The sequence below is a fragment of the Anguilla anguilla genome, chromosome 17 (assembly GCF_013347855.1).
Source record: "Anguilla anguilla isolate fAngAng1 chromosome 17, fAngAng1.pri, whole genome shotgun sequence".
NCBI classification, from domain to species: domain Eukaryota; kingdom Metazoa; phylum Chordata; class Actinopteri; order Anguilliformes; family Anguillidae; genus Anguilla; species Anguilla anguilla.
The window spans coordinates 9,258,020-9,276,269 of record NC_049217.1 but is presented as its reverse complement, the minus strand read 5'-3'; the positions used below and the strand labels follow the sequence as shown (position 1 = coordinate 9,276,269).

The window sequence follows — 18,250 nt, the reverse complement described above, 5'->3', positions numbered from 1 at the left end:
TAAAACCAGGCCACGGTGCCCTACCACACACTAGAGAATTTTACATTTTTAACAACAAAAGTACACTCTATACTCACAGCAATACATTCATTAAACTGTATTTGAAACGAAAGCACAAGCCAGCAGCCATCGACAGAACAAACACCCTGCATCGGCTCCCACAGTTCAGGATCGCTCTGCGGTCGCAGGAAAAGCAGACAGTATAAGGTGGAGCATGCAGACACATCAACACCGCGTGTAAAAAAAAACGGAGACTTGCCTGAGGCTTCACGGGCTTAGGGGAGTCGGGCTGATTGTTGCAAACAAACAAAATGCAGATGTTAGTTAAATGCAGATTTATGCTTATGCACGCCCGCAGGCCCGCATGCACACACGCATGTACAACTTTCATCACTGCACTCAGAAGCATGCCAACACTCCTACCATGAAAAATGCTAACCTGGCTGGACGTATTAAGGGACATAAGGACTATTGTTTCTGACCTCACACACTCTACTAGAAAGGAGAAGCTACCCTAGGCTGCCGATCAGTGACCAATCAAAGGAATTTTCTCTCTAAAGCTGAATACTATGATTGGTTCAAATGAATGAGTCACTAGTCATATACAGTAGCTCCACCTAAAAACGGTTTGCCTCCACCATGTTCATTTGCTATGGAGCAGCATTTCCATGTCTATTCTCTGTCATGAGTGGAGGCAATAGAAGCAGAGAGGGACCAATGAGACATCAATGATTAAACCTCAATTTATGCAAGGTTTCATATGAACCTCCTGGGTAGGCCTCGACAGTGCAGCTGGACGTATTCATGGTGATAATGCTGAGGTTATGGAACAGGGATACTTAACTCCAAAACAAGGACTCGACACAAATTACTCGTCTTTCTCCTCTATGCAACGACAAACTATGTTTCGGTCAACGTGTGACTCCTTTTCAAGAGGGCAGCCCATACCATGAAACCACAGTTATAGAGTAGTATTACACCATTAGTATGCTAAAATGACACGTTAGGACATGATTCCCTCAACCTAAGAGCGGCTTCAAGCCGAAGTAGTCTTATGGCCATCCTCCAGCAAACCACTACCTGCATGTGACATTTGGCCCTGACATTTGCATTTATAAAAGCACCCTTGAATGTCAGTGGTATGAGCTGTAACTCGGACAGAGACATGGAAGTTGAAGTAGTTGGGGGGGGGGCGGGGGTGCAGAACTTACTGGAATGTTGTGGTCTTTCCGTCCTTTGTGAGAGGAGGCGACGTGAGCCAGGTACTGGATTACCTTCTTCGTGTTCTCCGTTTTACCTGCACCAGACTCACCACTGAGAGAGAGAGAGACAGAGAGAGAGGGAGAAAGAGAGAGAGAGAGAGAGGGAGACAAAGAGAGAGAAAGGGGCAGAGGGCAAGGGACATAGTCAACTCAAACTAGCCTTTGTATTTATGAGTTTCACATTTTCTGGGAAAACAGTACTGCTAAATCACACTTGGGGGGTACTTTTACTGCAACTCAACCATTTCAGTAAACATTCAGCTGTCAAAACGGCTTTCTTTTTTTGGGGGAAAATATCTATATAACGCTGAGGCTTGTGGTGCAGTCCATAGGGCAGCGGGTTCTCAAACCATACACAAGTCCTGCCACACAGGCGGACTTCCGATGCCCTGCCATGGCACACAGCTGCGGTCCCTCCCCCGTTACCCCCCCTGATTTCTACCTGTCCGAATAACCCAACAAATACCAAATGAGGCCCACCAAAGGGTGTCCCGCTCTCCTGTTAAAAAAAAAGTACTGTAAGCTATGCAGGTCCTCCTGCGCCTGCCAAAGCAAACTCATAACCTAGCGATAACAACTACTCTCCACTGCTGCAAGGGGCAAAACTCCCGGAAAAAAGCCCTGGAACCATAAATATCAGCAAAATGCCCAAAAACTCCCCCAGAACCAGAAGGATTATCTTACATTTTTTGTTTATCTTTGTCGTTTATTTTTTCAGTGCTTTTTTGCTTTTTATTAAACGTCCGTGGGTTTTAAGGCCAAGGCTCCAGGGCTTATCTGGTTCAGCCTTTTGGGCCCACAAGGAATGACAGGGCCCAGCGAAGACAGCGCCCGTCCACAGACCGAGCCTTCTGCAAAAACTGCTGAAATCTCAGCAGGGGGGAACCCGGGGGAGCTTGATGAAGTCAATACACACTGGATGCCGGTGGCTTTACACTAAGCGACCATTAGCGCACTGCGCACTCCCTTCAGCTTTGACAACTTAACACAGAAACCCAACACTTTTTAAGCAGAGCACATTTTCGTTGGCTCTGCTTCTCCTGGTGCAAGCTCCTCGACATATAGGTACTAAATTCCAGAACTGCTTCGTAAAAATGATGACTATAACAGAGTCTGAAGAAGGTGCAGTGTGCTGAGATCTGACACAGCTGCTTTAACGTAGTTTAAAGACCAGGCAAACACACACACACACACGCATGCATGCTCGGGACGTGCGGGGGCTGGCCGTTTCCCGTGTGAAAGTCAAGCAGGTAGCGCGTGGAGGCTCAACCGTGACGTCGGCGCTCCCGGTGCGTGTCAAAGGGTCGCCCGTTTTATGCACCCGTTACATTCCACGGGTCCTCCTGCCACAGAGACTGGGCGCAGTGAACTCCGGCGACACAGGTCTCCCCCACGCACGCCAGCGCAGTCCAAACAAACCGACGTACTCTTCGGCTTTACGGCACTCACAATAACCACCTCTTTAAGCGAACGGAAAAACCTGGCGGCCGTGTTGAGTGTACCGATTCACCCTGCAGTTCTGAACAAATTCTGACTATTCTAGTGCAAGAGGCCCGTGGGAAGAGGTGCAATTGTCGACGGCATTACTCAAGGAAGAAGGGTTTCAGTGGACACAGCATCACCCCCACCTGCTCAAAGAACACGCGCTTGTGGGTGGCCAACCCAAATTCAGGGGAATGTTGCAGTAATAGGGTCCTGATTATGCATTTCAAACCGTGGTGAAAATTAGGAGGGAAAATGACTATTCAGTGAAACTGAAACAAAATGGCTGTCTGAGGAAGGCAGGGCATGCTCACAGCCTCTGTTACTCTCCTAGGGGCTTTGTGCGATCTCCATGCTGTAAAAATCCCCCTTTAAGGCCAATATCTGGAAATAACTGGAAACCCTTCTTCTAACGGTTTCTTTAAAATATGACATCGTAAAAAAATGAATGTACTCATGCGTCGGTCTCGTTGAAACTCGAGACACACGGCGATTATTCAACTTTACTTCTCCCCTCGTGCCTTTTCAGCAATTCTCACTGGCGGGAGGAAATCGTCGTTGCTATTCAGATCTGAAGCAAACGCAGCCAGCATGCAGACTCCCTGGCATGCCCGATTGAGCTAGGGGCGACACAGCTCAGGAGGTAAGACCGATTGGCTGGCAGTCGGAGGGTTGCCGGTTCAAACCCCGCCCTGGGCGTGTCGAAGTGTCCTTGAGCAAGACACCGAACCCCTAACTGCTCTGGCGAATGAGAGGCATCAATTGTAAAGCGCTTTGGATAAAAGCGCTATATAAATGCAGTCCATTTACCATTTAAATATTCCCAAGGCAAGAGCTGCTAAACAAAACACCAAACTGCCCCCATTCCTGCCCCCACACCACCTCAGACAGTTATCCAACAGGCCTTGTGATGGAGGACTGCAAACGTGCCACTGCGACCCGCTGGGCCTTAGTAAAGCTGCAGTGTGTGCACTGTGTAAGGCAGGCTGAGGGGGGAACGGTGGACCCATGATGCAGATGCATCAGCTCAGGCTTTGGACGGAGTGTGCATGCTAGCTGTCGGAAAAGCAACTGTGCTCTCCGGCACGCCATCATCTAATGAGGTCACGCAGCCTTAACTGAAACCCAGGTACTGAACATCTGACTGAAAAAACTACTGATCTCCTGTAAAAATAGAAAGTGGAAGGAAATGTTATGTATACGCAATCCTTCACGTTTATTTTCAAAATCTGAATTGTTTTTGGGTCAAGGATTATAGTGAGAGTGGAGTGTACTCACGTGCAAAGGATGGATTGGTCCTCACGATCTGTGGGAGAGATAGAAACACACCATCATTACATTACATTACATTACAGGCATTTAGCAGACGCTCTTATCCAGAGCGACTTACACAACTTTTTTACATAGCACTTTACATTGTATCCATTTATACAGCTGGATATATACTGAAGCAATGCAGGTTAAGTACCTTGCTCAAGGGTACAACGGCAGTGTCCTTACCCGGGAATCGAACCTGCGACCTTCCGGTTACAAGCGCAGTTCCTTACCCACTGTGCCACACTCCGTCCTCCTTGGGACGTACACGGGCACATGCACATGCACGCACGTGTAAGCACATGCGCTCATGCCCAGAACCAAAATCTTTGTAAAGGACAGATCAAGAAAGCCAGCTTCTCCTTGTACAGCATGTGGAATTTATTGAGCAAATTTCCCCCAAAGTGTTAGTACAGAGGATTCCACAGCGAGGGGGAGGGGGGCCCTTTTGATTTTTTAACTGGACTTATGAGACTCGTTCAGCGCCCGTTAGAAGCCTGATCTGGGATAGACCCTGGCGTTAAGCACACATAAAATCGCTCAGGTTAAGCCTTTTTCAGGAATGGGCAGAATGTTCATTCCAGCAGCTATATGGTTTAACGACGAGTATTTTTAAACAGATACACCTTTTTCTTTAACCACCTCTTCAAAACATAATGAATCATTTACTCCAAGACACCACTTGCATTAAAACCTTGTTGGCCTAGGTTTTAAATGATTATTTTGATTACGATGATGTGCTTTTATGGGATGTACTGCTGCCATTTATACTGTGGAATAAGGCTGGTGTGACAACTTTTTTTAGGCTGTTCTTTATGGCACGAAACCTGCAGCCCAATGACTTTCCTTAAATGGGAATATTTATCACAGGCACTGTTCTTCATTCAGCCCTAACTGCAGGGAATGCATTCCCCGTTCCCCTGCTCACCCGCACGGGTGTTCAGGGACATCGAGTGGCTCACATTACCCTAGAAGTCATGGTAGGCAAAGCAAATATCTAAGCAGATCGGCTCGCCATAAATTCGGTCCTGAGGCACGGGACGTTCCGGACGCCCGACTTGGCACCCGGAGAGAGGGTATAGAGCAGGTGGCCCTCAAAGGTGCACAAATCTGACGCACGATGGATGATCATCCTCTTCTGGAGAGACAGCTACTGACCCAGGCAGGCACACACACGTGCACTCACGCTCCTTCAAACAACATGCGATTTCAATCGCCGTTTCTGGTTCCGTGTGTCAGGCTTCCGCAGACACCGCGGCGCTACAATCCGAACATCGTAGGTAGCGCCCCGTACCACTTATGACTGCAAACCATCTGTCCAGGGGCACTTTCAAAAACAACGACCGCAATGGAAAGTAGTCTTGTGCTTATCCTTGACAAATTATTTTATGCTAGCATCTTTGATTCAAGATTTTTTTAACTGCACAATAAACTGTGTTCATTACACCAACAAAGTAGTTTCACATAAGAAGTGTGTCATCAAAATGATGCTAAATATTTAAAGAATGTACAGTTTCAGGTATTTGATGTCATTTCCTGTTTGGTAGCTCGCGTGCCAGGCAAACGGTAATGCTAGCATGCACAGCAGAGAACATTTCCAGAAAGTTCCACACACACAGTTTTCACAGCATGAGATGGTCTCATTTTACTGTGAAGTTTTTTTTTTCTTGAACTTTGATCAGATGTGGAAATTTTCTTCTGACAGACACTAGTTATACGAAGACTCTTCAGCAAAACTATACATCATATTCTTAGTGGGGATGTGCAATCTCCCTCTGTGTGATCCTCCAACTGCCATCTGGATGAACAATAACTTAGTACAGAGATCAGCCTTTAATTTCTTTTACTCATTAACACGCAACATAAGCACAAACCAAGTGACATCACAAAAAAATGAAAATTAAGTTCTCATTTCAAGAAGATCTACAAAGATTCTTGAATGTGAGTGTAATCATTGGTTACCAAATCAGACGTTTGACTGAGCATGAGACTGCAGTGTGGTCACCACGGTCAAGTCGTAATCACGCTGCGGTCATGTCTGTTCAGGCCTGGTCATGGATAGGCAACAGCTGGATTAGCATCCAGCGACTTTATGAACTGTGCATTTCTCAACACATTTTGCTTGCATTAATCACACAGGCCTTTGGCATGCCAGGAGGGGGAGTAATCTTCAACATCCTCAATGTTTTATGGGCTTGTATCATGTCCCCCCCCCCACCCCACCCCACCCCCCCAAAGGTTTATGTTATTGAAAACCACATCTGAAAATGCTCAGCCACTGACCTCTGAAAATATCATGAGAATCTTAAAACAAATTCTCAAACTTTTTCAGTCCAATGTCACTGCAATAACATAATGAAATGTAACACCGCTCTTCCGGCATAATGTCAGCACTTAGCCTATATTTAATGTCATGATGATTTCACAGATCCTTTTCACTCTCTACACTATGTTTCATGTAGTATTCTTACTGTAAGCTTCTCTTAAGCATAACTGGGCACCTACAAGAACGACACAATCTGCCCAGTATCATGTGGGACGTGCTGACCTGCTGGGGACAGGAGCGGATTAACCCATCTTTCGTCTCATAATCCACCGGTAAACAATAAATAAGTGGTAATACTTTACATTTGAGGCCAATGCAAAAAATGAATAATGCACATGTCATAAAGTGAATGTGGATTTGGAACGCTGGGTCACTCCAATTTCATTTTAATCTGGTTGACAGACCAGAGGCACAGAAATAAGGGTAAAAGGGTATTAGGTATAAAAGGGCAAAAGGGTATTTGTGTATTTACAGAGTTTGGTTGTCCACTGTTGGCCCTGTTAGGACAGGTCTGCAGCCAGCCCCCAGCCCCCAGCCCCCAGCCCCCCCCAGTACAGCCCCACAACTCCCAGGCCTCAGATTGCAACCAGTTCCCAATCCACACACACAAGAGATTCAGCCTTCGACTTAAATGGCCAGTCTTGTCCTGTCTTGGAAATTTGATTTAGTAATTATTGGAAAAGTGCAGGCAGGACTGTCGGGGATCCAAAGAAAAAGATTTGGAGTGAAAACAGAGGATTGCGAGCGAGTGGTTAGCTGGCCTGCTGCTTTTCCACAGGGTTTGGGAGTGACACTCTGTCTGCTTCCCTCCCAAATTCATTGAGTAATACAACACAGCACGGCTCAACAGAGCAAGCAGCCAGCTTGGTGGCGCGCCATTGGGCTGGAAGTCATGGCGAGAAGGGTAACAAGGACAGTGAAGGGTGTGGCCTAGTGAGGGTCAGAGGCCATGATCCATAGCAGCCCACCAGTGAAGGGTGTGGCCTAGTGAGGGTCAGAGGCCGTGATCCATAGCAGCCCACCAGTGAAGGGTGTGGCCTAGTGAGGGTCAGAGGTCATGATCCATAGCAGCTCACCAGTGAAGGGTGTGGCCTAGTGAGGGTCAGAGGTCATGATCCATAGCAGCCCACCAGTGAAGGGTGTGGCCTAGTGAGGGTCAGAGGTCATGATCCATAGCAGCCCACCAGTGAAGGGTGTGGCCTAGTGAGGGTCAGAGGTCATGATCCATAGCAGCCCACCAGTGAAGGGTGTGGCCTAGTGAGGGTCAGAGGTCATGATCCATAGCAGCCCACCAGTGAAGGGTGTGGCCTAGTGAGGGTCAGAGGTCATGATCCATAGCAGCCCACCACTATGACTCAAGTCATTGATGTTTGGCTCTTACAGTACCAGAGGGTTTTTTTCTTCCCCGTTTTTCCCCATTAAATGAATTAAACTAGTTGGCGCCATTATAACAGCTGAGAAAACAACAGCAGCGGAGGACACGGCCGCTGAACTTGAAGTTCAACAATAACATTACAGCAAAAAACAGATTTGATTTCTCAAAACATTTTAGCCAACATCTCAACTACTGAAATGATCCTGAGGACACCTTTTTGTGTGCAACACACCGCGGAAACTCATTAACACCTGGTTCCTATCGTTCTGAAGAGATTAATTAGCATGTGGTTCGCATCACCGCCGTAATGGCGTTGGGTCATTCGTGAGGGAATAACACGACGCGTCGTACTAAAAAAACAGTGTCCTAACTCCAGGGGAAACGTACGGCTCTTCCGGCTTCCAGCTTCAGCTAACCAAACAGGCCGCCATTCCACTGAACGAGCATCCCGAAACGATTCGTGCAAATCGTCCTCACCTGGGCTAAAACTGAGGATGTGCCATCTCTGAGAACATTAGCAGCAGGGGCACACCCAGTAAAGGGATCGTGGATACCACCCAGTATAGTGTCCAAAGCTGAACAGAACGGGCATCTCTGGGCCCCCTGTTCTGAGTGCCGTCACCCCCACTGAGGCACTAGTGCCTGGCGCGGGAGCGGTGCCCATCCGCCCGGACCGAACACGGACCATGGTCCCGCAGGGTGCGCTGCTGGGGGCGACATAGCTCAGGAGGTAAGACCGATTGTCTGGCAGTCGGAGGGTTGCCGGTTCAAACCCCGCCCTGGGCATGTCGAAGTGTCCTTGAGCAAGACACCTAACCCCTAACCCATAACTGCTCTGGCAAATGAGAGGCATCAATTGTAAAGCGCTTTGGATAAAAGCGCTATATAAATGCAGTCCATTTACCATTTACCATGCTGCTAGAGCGGAGTTCAGTCTGTGGAGTTCACCTTCCTCACTTCACCAGCAGCCCCGTGCGTGCCATTCGCGCCCGCTTTAATTAGACAGGGCGAAGAACGGAGAGAGCGAAAAGAAGTAAAAACAAAGATGATTGACTTGTCCCTGCAAAAAAAAAAAAAAGCCCTGGCTCCCTCCCAAGAGAACCAAGTTCAGCGAACACTGTACCACTTAAAATACAATTTCCACTTCCATTGTTTTCTAGAAAAATGAGCGAGGCAATGTAGCGTTTCAGTCAATATTTCGTTTTTGGGTCTCCTCTCGCAGGTCTGTCCTTTGAGCAGAATCACGGTTACAGTATAAGAATAAAACCACACTTGGGATGGAAGTACTGTGAAGAGTGGCTCAGGAAGAGCTCAAGAGCCCTTCCTCTAGCTGCCCGCTGCTCTGAAATGGCTTCAGGCGTACTCACCAAAACGAGCGCTGAAACAAGGGGTTCCACAGCCAAACGTGACGACTGGTTCAAATCACTGAGTGAACTGATGACACAGCTGCGCCGAATTTGAGGTTTATGACAGCTTCCTTTCACCTTCCCCATAGGGAGGACATCATAGTACAGCAGGTCAGCCATGATGTGAAGAAACAAGGGCAGACAGAACGTTAATAGCCGAACCATATGAAATGGTTGCTTTCACATGTGGAACCAGGATGTCTGGTGCATATGCACTGTGGAAGCCACAATCTCTCAAGGTTCCCAGGGGCATATTCATGTAATTGTCACTATTTTCTGGAAAGCCTGTGAAATTCAGTTCAAAAGATGGAAGAAGAATCTTCTGGAATCACACAGTGGAATGGATGAAGGGACAAACTAACAAGTACTCCAGACAGAAAAACGACTGGATTGTGAACATGGTGTGTGAAGAGAGAGATCAGAAGTGAAGAAAATGATGGAGGGAAGGAGAAGAGGTGAAGAGGGTGAGAAAAGCTGGTATGTGTGTGCGTAGCTGGTATGTGAAGCGTGCCCATGTGGAGTGTTCTTGGTGGTCGTATTCCAGAGGAACTGACAGGTATAATCTGGAGCAGCATGGGTGAGGTCATTACCATGGAAACCCTGACCTATACCCACCACTATCCCATTGGGTAGGTGGGGCCTGTTAGGGCAATCCAGTTTTTTTTTTTTTTTTAACCCACCCAACTTCACTCAATATAGCCCTCCATGTACAAAGAATGGTAAATGGAGGGCTACTAGTAACTCCTACAAATAACCTCCAGAAACAAACTTTACAATTCTTCCTTTTAATACCTTATATTTAGTTATACGATATCACACAGGGTATTCCTGTGTTTCAGCTCTCCTCCTCATGTCCCCATAACTACACCCCAGCGCTGTTAAGAGTGTTCTTTCTATAATTCCTGTGTAAATGTCAAAACCACGCGAGTTCAGAGGAGTGTCCACGCTGAACAAAACGGTTTCTCTTTCTCCAGAGGTTATGAGAGGAATGTCAGGGAGACTCTCTCTCCATCTCTCTCCCAACAGTGAGGGCATTGTGAGCCAGTGGCCTGCTGGGCCCGAGCCAAGCAGCTCCGCCGTCGATTAATAATGCCTGGCATTAACAAGGGGGGAGGCGATGGAGTGTGAACATTCATCTCGGACCGGAGGTGGAACACGGCGCGCAGGAGGGGTCCCAACACAGACTTGCCTAAATGCTCCCACAGGAACAGATACAAGAATTAAAGGCACTATAAAAAAAAATCACATGTAAAATGGTTAAGAATTAGAGCAAAATCTACAATGAATGGGAGTGGAAATGCACGAAAGGGAGCAGGGAAATGGAGCAATTAAATTTGCACAGATTGTGTCAATTGTGCCTGATAATTGCAAAATAATTACATCACGACACAGAGGTACTGCGATCATTTTGCATGCAACCGAACATGTGCCAGAACATACAACACTGTTCTGAACACAAGGTCCCAAAGCAGGCTGAGGGAAAGTTTGAGCATCAATAACTAGACCTTTCTGACCCCTCGTCTTGCCCCCCCCCCCCCCCACCCCTGACCCTGGCAGCCATTTACACTTCCAATTTTCTATTTTCTTTTCCTGTCAGGGAAGGTCTGATTACAGCTCTCTACTCTACTCCACACAGGGTCTGCCGTGATTTCTGACACCTGTCATTTATCCAAGACCACAGGAGGGATTGGCTGCTTTGGGTTTCAGGAAGATTCTGGTGAATCGGGATGGGTTTGTGGAAATACAATGCCCACAATTCAGAGCAAAAACCTCTTCTCTGCTCAGTAGAGGCGACAAGATCTACTCTTCCAAGATAATATTGGTTCAAGCAAACAGAAGAACTCACTGTTTTCCGTTTACCTTCACGATTTGCTTTTTCAGTTTATTTTTTTCCCCTCAGAAATTAAATTTGGTGCTCTACAAGCAATGAACCTTCCACAATGGTTAATACAAAGGACACAATCCTGCTTCCAGCTTTCACCTTTAGACCATCTAAAGCCCCCTTCCACTTCTCAAAGTAAGCTCTGTTGGACATCCACCTGGATTAATGACACCCTCCTGGATCAGTCCCATGTGTATATCACACTACAGTACGCTATGCATACAGACAGTTGAACAATGTTAACCGGTGTTCATGCTCCAGAAACACTTCCTGTTCTTTGGAGGGGGGGGGGGGGTTGGTTGGGATGATATATAAGATTGTTGTTTGTGTGCAGTAATGGAGGAGGAGCTGAGGTGATGGGGGTGGGGAAGGGGAGGAGCTGGTGACGGAATGTGTCCATATCTCAGCACTCCCCACCCACCGTACAGAAATGGACAAAATGAATTTCACTAGGACTTCATGTTCTACAGTTCTACCTCAAGTCTCCTGGGACAACACAAAGACCTTTTCCCTTCCCGTCTTCCCGCAGCTAGCTCTGAAACGTTTCAACACCCACAGCGGTCTATGCCTCTCTCAGCACGCCCTTGAGAACGGTCACCGGGAAAAGCAGTCGTGCTACTTTGAGGAGGACACGCTCAAGGAGAGCATATTTCCAGCAACATCATACCGGTGGTCTCCTTGGAAGTCCTGAGGATGGATTTCAATAGACATGCAGTACCACTACAACACTGATAATCTACGAAACTACTTTAGCTCGGCATTTCATAACATTTCATTCAGGCCTGGAACGAAATCAACATTTATTAACTTTTACTTTTTCACAATGAAAGGCATAAAAAATGAACATTCTTTTTCTTCCACAAACTCAGGTTGGCGAGTTCAGCGAACCCTAACCACCAAATGCAGACTGAGGACCTTCATGTGGAGACTATGTCAGGGTTTAGCCTACATCCCATCTCCACCCTACACCACTCCCACCATGTGTTCGGTTTCTGAAGGGGGAAAAGTAAACCTTGCATTTGTTCGTAATTTACAGACAAGTTAAGGTCGAATGTTGATTGACATAACGTCCTGGACAAGAAAGGGCATGACTAATCAGCTTCCAGGACCCATTAGTAATTGATTGCAATGACTTTTTTTTTGGCGCAGTGCACAAGCCAAAGTACATTCAGAGAGAGGATGTACTCATCCTGACCCAACGAGGATCAATCGATCAGCAGTGTCTGGAATATCTGACTCATCAACTCACTGAGCCAGCGAAACCGTGACTACGCCTCTGCTGGACCTCGGGTTAGGGGGGGATACTGCACTGCCAATAATTTATGCCACCCCCCCCACCCCCCGCCAAGACGGATTAATGCCCCAATCCAACTGAGCTCATTCTTCACATTCTAGGTCACTTCCCCACCAGACACAATCCTCAACCCCCCATCATGCACACCCTTACCCCACCTCACCACACACGCACACACGCCTCTCATCCCAGTTAAGGCATTTTTCATATTTTACTTGCACTAACTCACGGCTGATCATCAATACAAAGCAACGATGCTATTCTTGGCATCAGTCACTCACATTCCTCTGAATTAAACCGATTTGGGGAGGGGAAGTATAAGAGGAGGAATTATGGGATTTGCAGCTGGGGCGGCTGAAAACATCCACAGGGTGTGTGTTAATTGAGGAGAAGTTAATCCAAGTGTGATTCTTATTTCAGACAGATTTTCTGAGGAAAAAGGAAAAAAAAACATTTCAAGACTTAATTTTCTGGAGTTATCCCCTGAAATTCTGTTCTTACGCCTGTCCAGAAACAACTAACAACAAATTGAGGGGGAATAAGGAGGGGGCCGGGGGGAACTCCAGCACCATGGCAACCACAGTCTATGTACCAGAAATCTCAGCTATGCCCCATTCCGCTGGTTTCCCACAAACGGCCACATTGTCCCCCAATTTTCCAGTGCCTTTCCCACCCTCGTTCCGAGACGAGGAGTCTTGGAGAATCCATCACCGCGACTCATTAGAGCGTTAAGGGAAGAACCGCGGCGGACTGGCATTTACGAGACGGGCCGGGTTCCAGCGGGGCGCTCCAGGCACTTTCCCCCAACAGCGCTTGGCCCTGAACTTAACCGGGCCCCCGCCACGCCTGGAGTCTCTCCACCACCGCTGTCACCATGGCAACCCCTCCAGCCACCTCCCCCACCACGGGAGTCCCCCCCCTCCCCTTGGCGGGAAACAGTAAACCCAGCTGGCGCGTTTGGACTGCTGCTCCGCTGGTCCCTGTTCCTTGTAACTGTCAAGCAGGCTTATAGACATCAAGATAAGGCAAACAAAGCAAAACACTTTGAGGGCCAGTGTGCTTAAGGGGCCAAAAAGGGAAGGTGACGGATCTTCTCCCACCACACATTAAGCTGTCACTGTGAGTAGTTAATATGGGGCAGGAGACCCGTTTCTAATCTGCACCCCGGCCCACGCAATGTTAACGACGTGGTGAAAAAATCATGACCGCCTGTTCTGATCTTAACCATTAACCATCTGTGCAAGCAGATACAAAATGGCCACTGTTTCAGGCATAGCACTGGGAGTGGCCCTCACTTTATGTAAACCATAAACCTAAGAAATCTATAAATTTCCCCTCATCTGCTGAAAGAATCATATACGGCAGAGGTGGACAACAAGGGCCTTATCTGTGTCTGAGTTTCATACCAGCTTCTGGCCTTAATTATGTAGGCCTAATCCGCCCTATCGTTTATGCCATATGACATTTTAGCTACGTGTCTTGACAAGCCTGTGAATGACAGCCAAAGACTGTTCTTGCGTCCCTATATGAAACGCTATACTCTGATCTAATCTACGAGAGAACCAGTGTTGGTGGATAAAGCCAATTTGCTCATTTAGCCACAGTAATTGCTGGAAACAAAAACCTGCATACACACCGGCCTTCCAGGACCGCAATTTCCACCCCCCCCCCCCAAGATCCAGGGGAGGGAGAGAGAAGCGGCTCCTTGCACTCTTAAAATGCGATGCTCACTTTGAAGCCCCTTCTCACAAGGGGGAAAACGTACTGAAGAATGCAGTTTTTTTTTTTTTAAAGCAAATGCACACTTATTATACAGCAGGGACTCAAAATAAATCCCATCGCTATCTGAGTTTACCAGGCCAGAACAACAGTGCCTGGGACGTCTGGAAGGGTTGCACCTCATTTCCTGTGTGCTTTTTCGTGCAGCGCCCGTTGCTAAGGGCGACCGGCAGAACGGCCTATGTGGACTCCTCGGGGCACAGCAGCCACTGCAGAGAACACAGGGGGGGCCCCTGAGCCGAGGGCCAAGTTCACCATCCTGACCTGACCCCAGAGGAGGGAGGAGACCGGATTATTCCAAACGGTTGACCTCAAGAATGGTAATCTGGTAGATGAATCAGCATTCAAAACCACACAAATTCACAAAAAAAGGAAGAATTCACCATGAGGAGAAAACAGACAAGGCTGCGCAAACGACCCAGTGAAAAGGTGATCCGCATTCCTGGTCCTGGCGGGCCGGCAGGGTCTGCTGGTTTTGGTTGTTAATCCGCACTCGATTGCTCAACTGAAGCAGTCGATTGCACAGTTAACTCACCCCTCACCTGGTTTCTTGGGTCTGAACGTCAAAGCAAAACCGGCAGAACCTGCGTCCCACCAGGACCAGGAACAAAGATCGCCGTTATAAAAAGCAGCAACGTAAACCGTCGAGCCGTTCCATGTTTTACTAAACACAGGTTATACCACCACTACCTGCTTCTAGGCCAACTCCAAAAAGGCCTGACCTCGACAAAAACCTGTCCTGATTTAGGACGGGGCGCAGCCGAAAGTCCCGCTAAGGAAACGGGGAGAGAAGCCTGACGGATTAAATATTTCACGGATGAGCAGACCGTTCAGGACGGGGCCTGCTAACCGTAAACGGTCCCCTGACCGCACCAGACAGGAATTCAGCTGTGGCTGTGGCTTTGAGGTGATGCTCCGTGAGCCACACATTTTATGCTCTGACCTCATCCCCCTTGTCCACCATCCCGGGCGGGGGGGGGTACAGCAACATCAATAGGAAACATTCCTACCCTGTCAGAGCAGATTTACAGAGCGGGTAGTCGTGTTAGGGCCCCGAGGGGGCGACGGAAATGCCAAGGGTGCGGAATTCAAACATCTGGCGCAATAAATGATCCGGTAAATCCTTTCAATACCTGGGCCGAGTATCCAGGTCCAACATGAAGTTCAATACCCAGATCGGCCCCAGGTAAAGCCACAGATTTCCTGCATACGCATCCTTCCCAAGGCTTCGGGTCACGTGCCGTGTCACTCCTCACAGCAGAGCCTGATTGGCTGGAGGGCCTTGGTCACTATTTAAATTTGTGCTTCCATTTCCCCCTCTCCCCTGCTCATGCTGAGTGTGCCTGTAATTGCACAATTCCCAAAGGGCAAGAAATACATACAACTTTTCCAGAATCAGAGGAATGAGATTCCCTCACGCTCGCAAACGCAGAGACACACACATAGATACTAAACACGCATACACGCATGCGCGCGCGCACACACACACACACACACACACACACACACACACACACACACACACACACACACACACACACACACACACACACACACACACACACACACACACACACACACACACACACACACACACACACACACACACACACACACACACACACACACACACACACGCAGATTACAGTACCCATACATGCGGTCACTTTCCAGATTAGAGAGAGAGATTTTTACCTCCAACTACATCTGCTACCAGCTGTAGGTTTGCCCCCCCCGACCTCTTTTACATCACACGCATTGAACACCTCCTCCATTTCGGCTCTGTGAAACTGCACACTGAGCTGGCAAAGAAACAGGGGAATGCACAAGCCCACACACCGCACACCGCACACAGCTCCCGGATCAAAAGTGCATTTATTCCCCTCCCTCCACACACCCCCTCAATGCCTTTTCAGGTGGTACGCGCCAGGAACCCTTTTAACAAGAACCGTCTGCGCGGGTCCAGACGACTGCACCGGCATGCTTTCATCACTACAGCCCCACAAGCGGGCAAGCGTTCTGCAGCTTACCGGAGACCCTCTGAAAGAGGGGCCATGTTTATTTCACTACAATATAACCTTCATCCATCTGCACCCCGTGAGCCCATATACGTCCAGGGGCACACGAAAGCAAGGAGGCGAAGCCGTGGATCTGCTTCAAAGCGTAATCCGGTGGGTGAAACCTAATATCACCGGTAGCCGGGGTTTAGCGGTGCCGGCTGACCCAGATATTGCAGGGATTCCGGGAGGAGTGAGCAGAAGGGGGCGAGAGATATGACCCGGTTCGCTTGTAGCCTGACACTGTGACCGAGCTCCGGCTTCACGTGCCCCATTCCAATATGGCTTCCGATATCAAGTACAACAGCAAATCGGGGAATTCCCCTTACCCTTCCCCATCCCTTCCACACACGTGCAACCCCTATATACCTACCCCATAACACATGCAGATCCCAACCAATCACGATGAAATGCTGCAAAATCAGCAGCCACTTACAGCTTGATGCTGAAGGTGATTGCATTTGACAGCGGGAAGAAGCAGGATTTTATCTTTTATTTGTTGTTGTGAGGAATGATACCGGTGTTACTAAATGACTTTTAAATCACAGCGCTCACGGGAACTGACACAAAGAACAAATTTCATCATGAAATGTTCTACTTCTACATTCGTGCTCTACTTCACACTTACAAAGAATTTTTAAAACTCAGAATGCCTCATCATTCTGAGTTAATTAACCTGAAAATAAGCCCTAGTATGGCCTCTGAATCCTGACCCCGAGTAATGGAGTCACTGAGGAACATCGGAATGAATGGAACACTGCTCCTTCCCCACTCACGACATCATTGGAATTTCAGCCAGGCTGCCACGGTCCTCACCCCCCACCCCCCCGGCCCCCCCATCAGTGATCTGGAAGGCATTTCGTGGGACGCATTCAAGGCCCTCGCCAGGCGGTACACGTTCGCTGCGGTCAGTACATTCAGTCAGTGACTGACAGACCGCAGCCTTCCTGGAACGCGGAAGGGACTCAACTCTCCGCAAACTCTCCCTCCTATCCGTGCAGAAGCCCCGGAAAACTCCAGAAGCGCCCCGTCGCACCGCGCCGGCGCGCTCAGCTCGGTGAGCACGGCCTCCGGTTCGGCGCTGCCGGGCCTGCTCTTTCCCAACAGATGGCTTTGTTTAAAAAGGAACATTACCATCTCCTGACAACATGTCCCAGAAACGTTCTAAATTAGCCTCTGGTACCTCGCTGGCTGCAATCAACTGCCCGGTGAAAGGGGTTGCGCAAAGCGTTTCGAAACGTGATTGGGAGCAGATGCGGGGCAGGGTCCGGTCTGAGGAAAGGGTCCCACAATCGCTCTTTGTGAGAGTCGAAACCTCCGGTCCCTCCACACGGGCCACCGCTCACACCTCTGAAACAACCTCCCTGACCTCCCGTAACCTCTAAACTCAAACCACAAGGCCATGCGCTCCCACATAATCCCACATCATTCATCTCTATCTGCATTGATAAAATGTGCCCCCGTCAGGAGAGATCTGTAACAGTCCATTAACTCAGCAATTTAAAAAAACTAAGTATTGAAAGCTTCCATTTCTCAAATTCTGCAGTAGTGAAGAAACGCTCAAAATCAACATTCTGCTCCTGGAAAATCTCAACACTCAGAACTTCCTAATAGAGATAGCAGTTTATACAGTTGTGAAATCGTTCGTGTTAACAAGCCATTAGTAAGAGGGTACAGCCACGGTCCATTGCACCAGGAGTGGGCTTGAGACAGTCCTCCCATTTTACACCCAACAACAACAACCACACACCTAAATTCATCATGTTCAACCATTTTACATTTTTTTCAGCTAAACAATTACATATTCAACTATAAGAATATCCACATATAGAGAAGCTGGAGCCAATTGGATTTTAAACGGCACCCATACCATTTCTTTTCACCCTGGGGTATTGCATGATTGGCAATGATTCCAAAATCTAAAAGACAGATAAATCTGAATAGGGTTTGGCCTCTCTGCCAAAGGAAAAATATTTCACCAAAAAAATTTTAAAAAAGAAGAGAATTGTGGGGTGGCCACAAATGGTTGCGGGTGCTTTTGATTCCGAGTGGTGTTGCAGGTTTGAATCCCTG

The 18,250-nt window shown here is 48.1% G+C and overlaps 1 protein-coding gene across 5 annotated transcripts in view; it reads right to left on the bottom strand.

Annotated features, from left to right (window-relative positions):
* Nucleotides 1–18,250, bottom strand: part of LOC118216400 (myosin-10) — a 77,548-nt gene that overhangs the window by 34,262 nt on the left and 25,036 nt on the right. For 4 of the 5 annotated variants that reach the window (XM_035397519.1, XM_035397517.1, XM_035397520.1 and 1 more), the window contains exons 4-6: nucleotides 4,023–4,050; nucleotides 1,212–1,314; nucleotides 260–289 (exon numbers count right to left, since the gene is read on the bottom strand). In XM_035397519.1, coding sequence (XP_035253410.1) covers nucleotides 260–289; nucleotides 1,212–1,314; nucleotides 4,023–4,050 — 161 coding nt within the window. The remainder of the gene's footprint in view (nucleotides 1–259; nucleotides 290–1,211; nucleotides 1,315–4,022; nucleotides 4,051–18,250) is intronic. The other variant, XM_035397521.1, reaches the window with a different exon arrangement.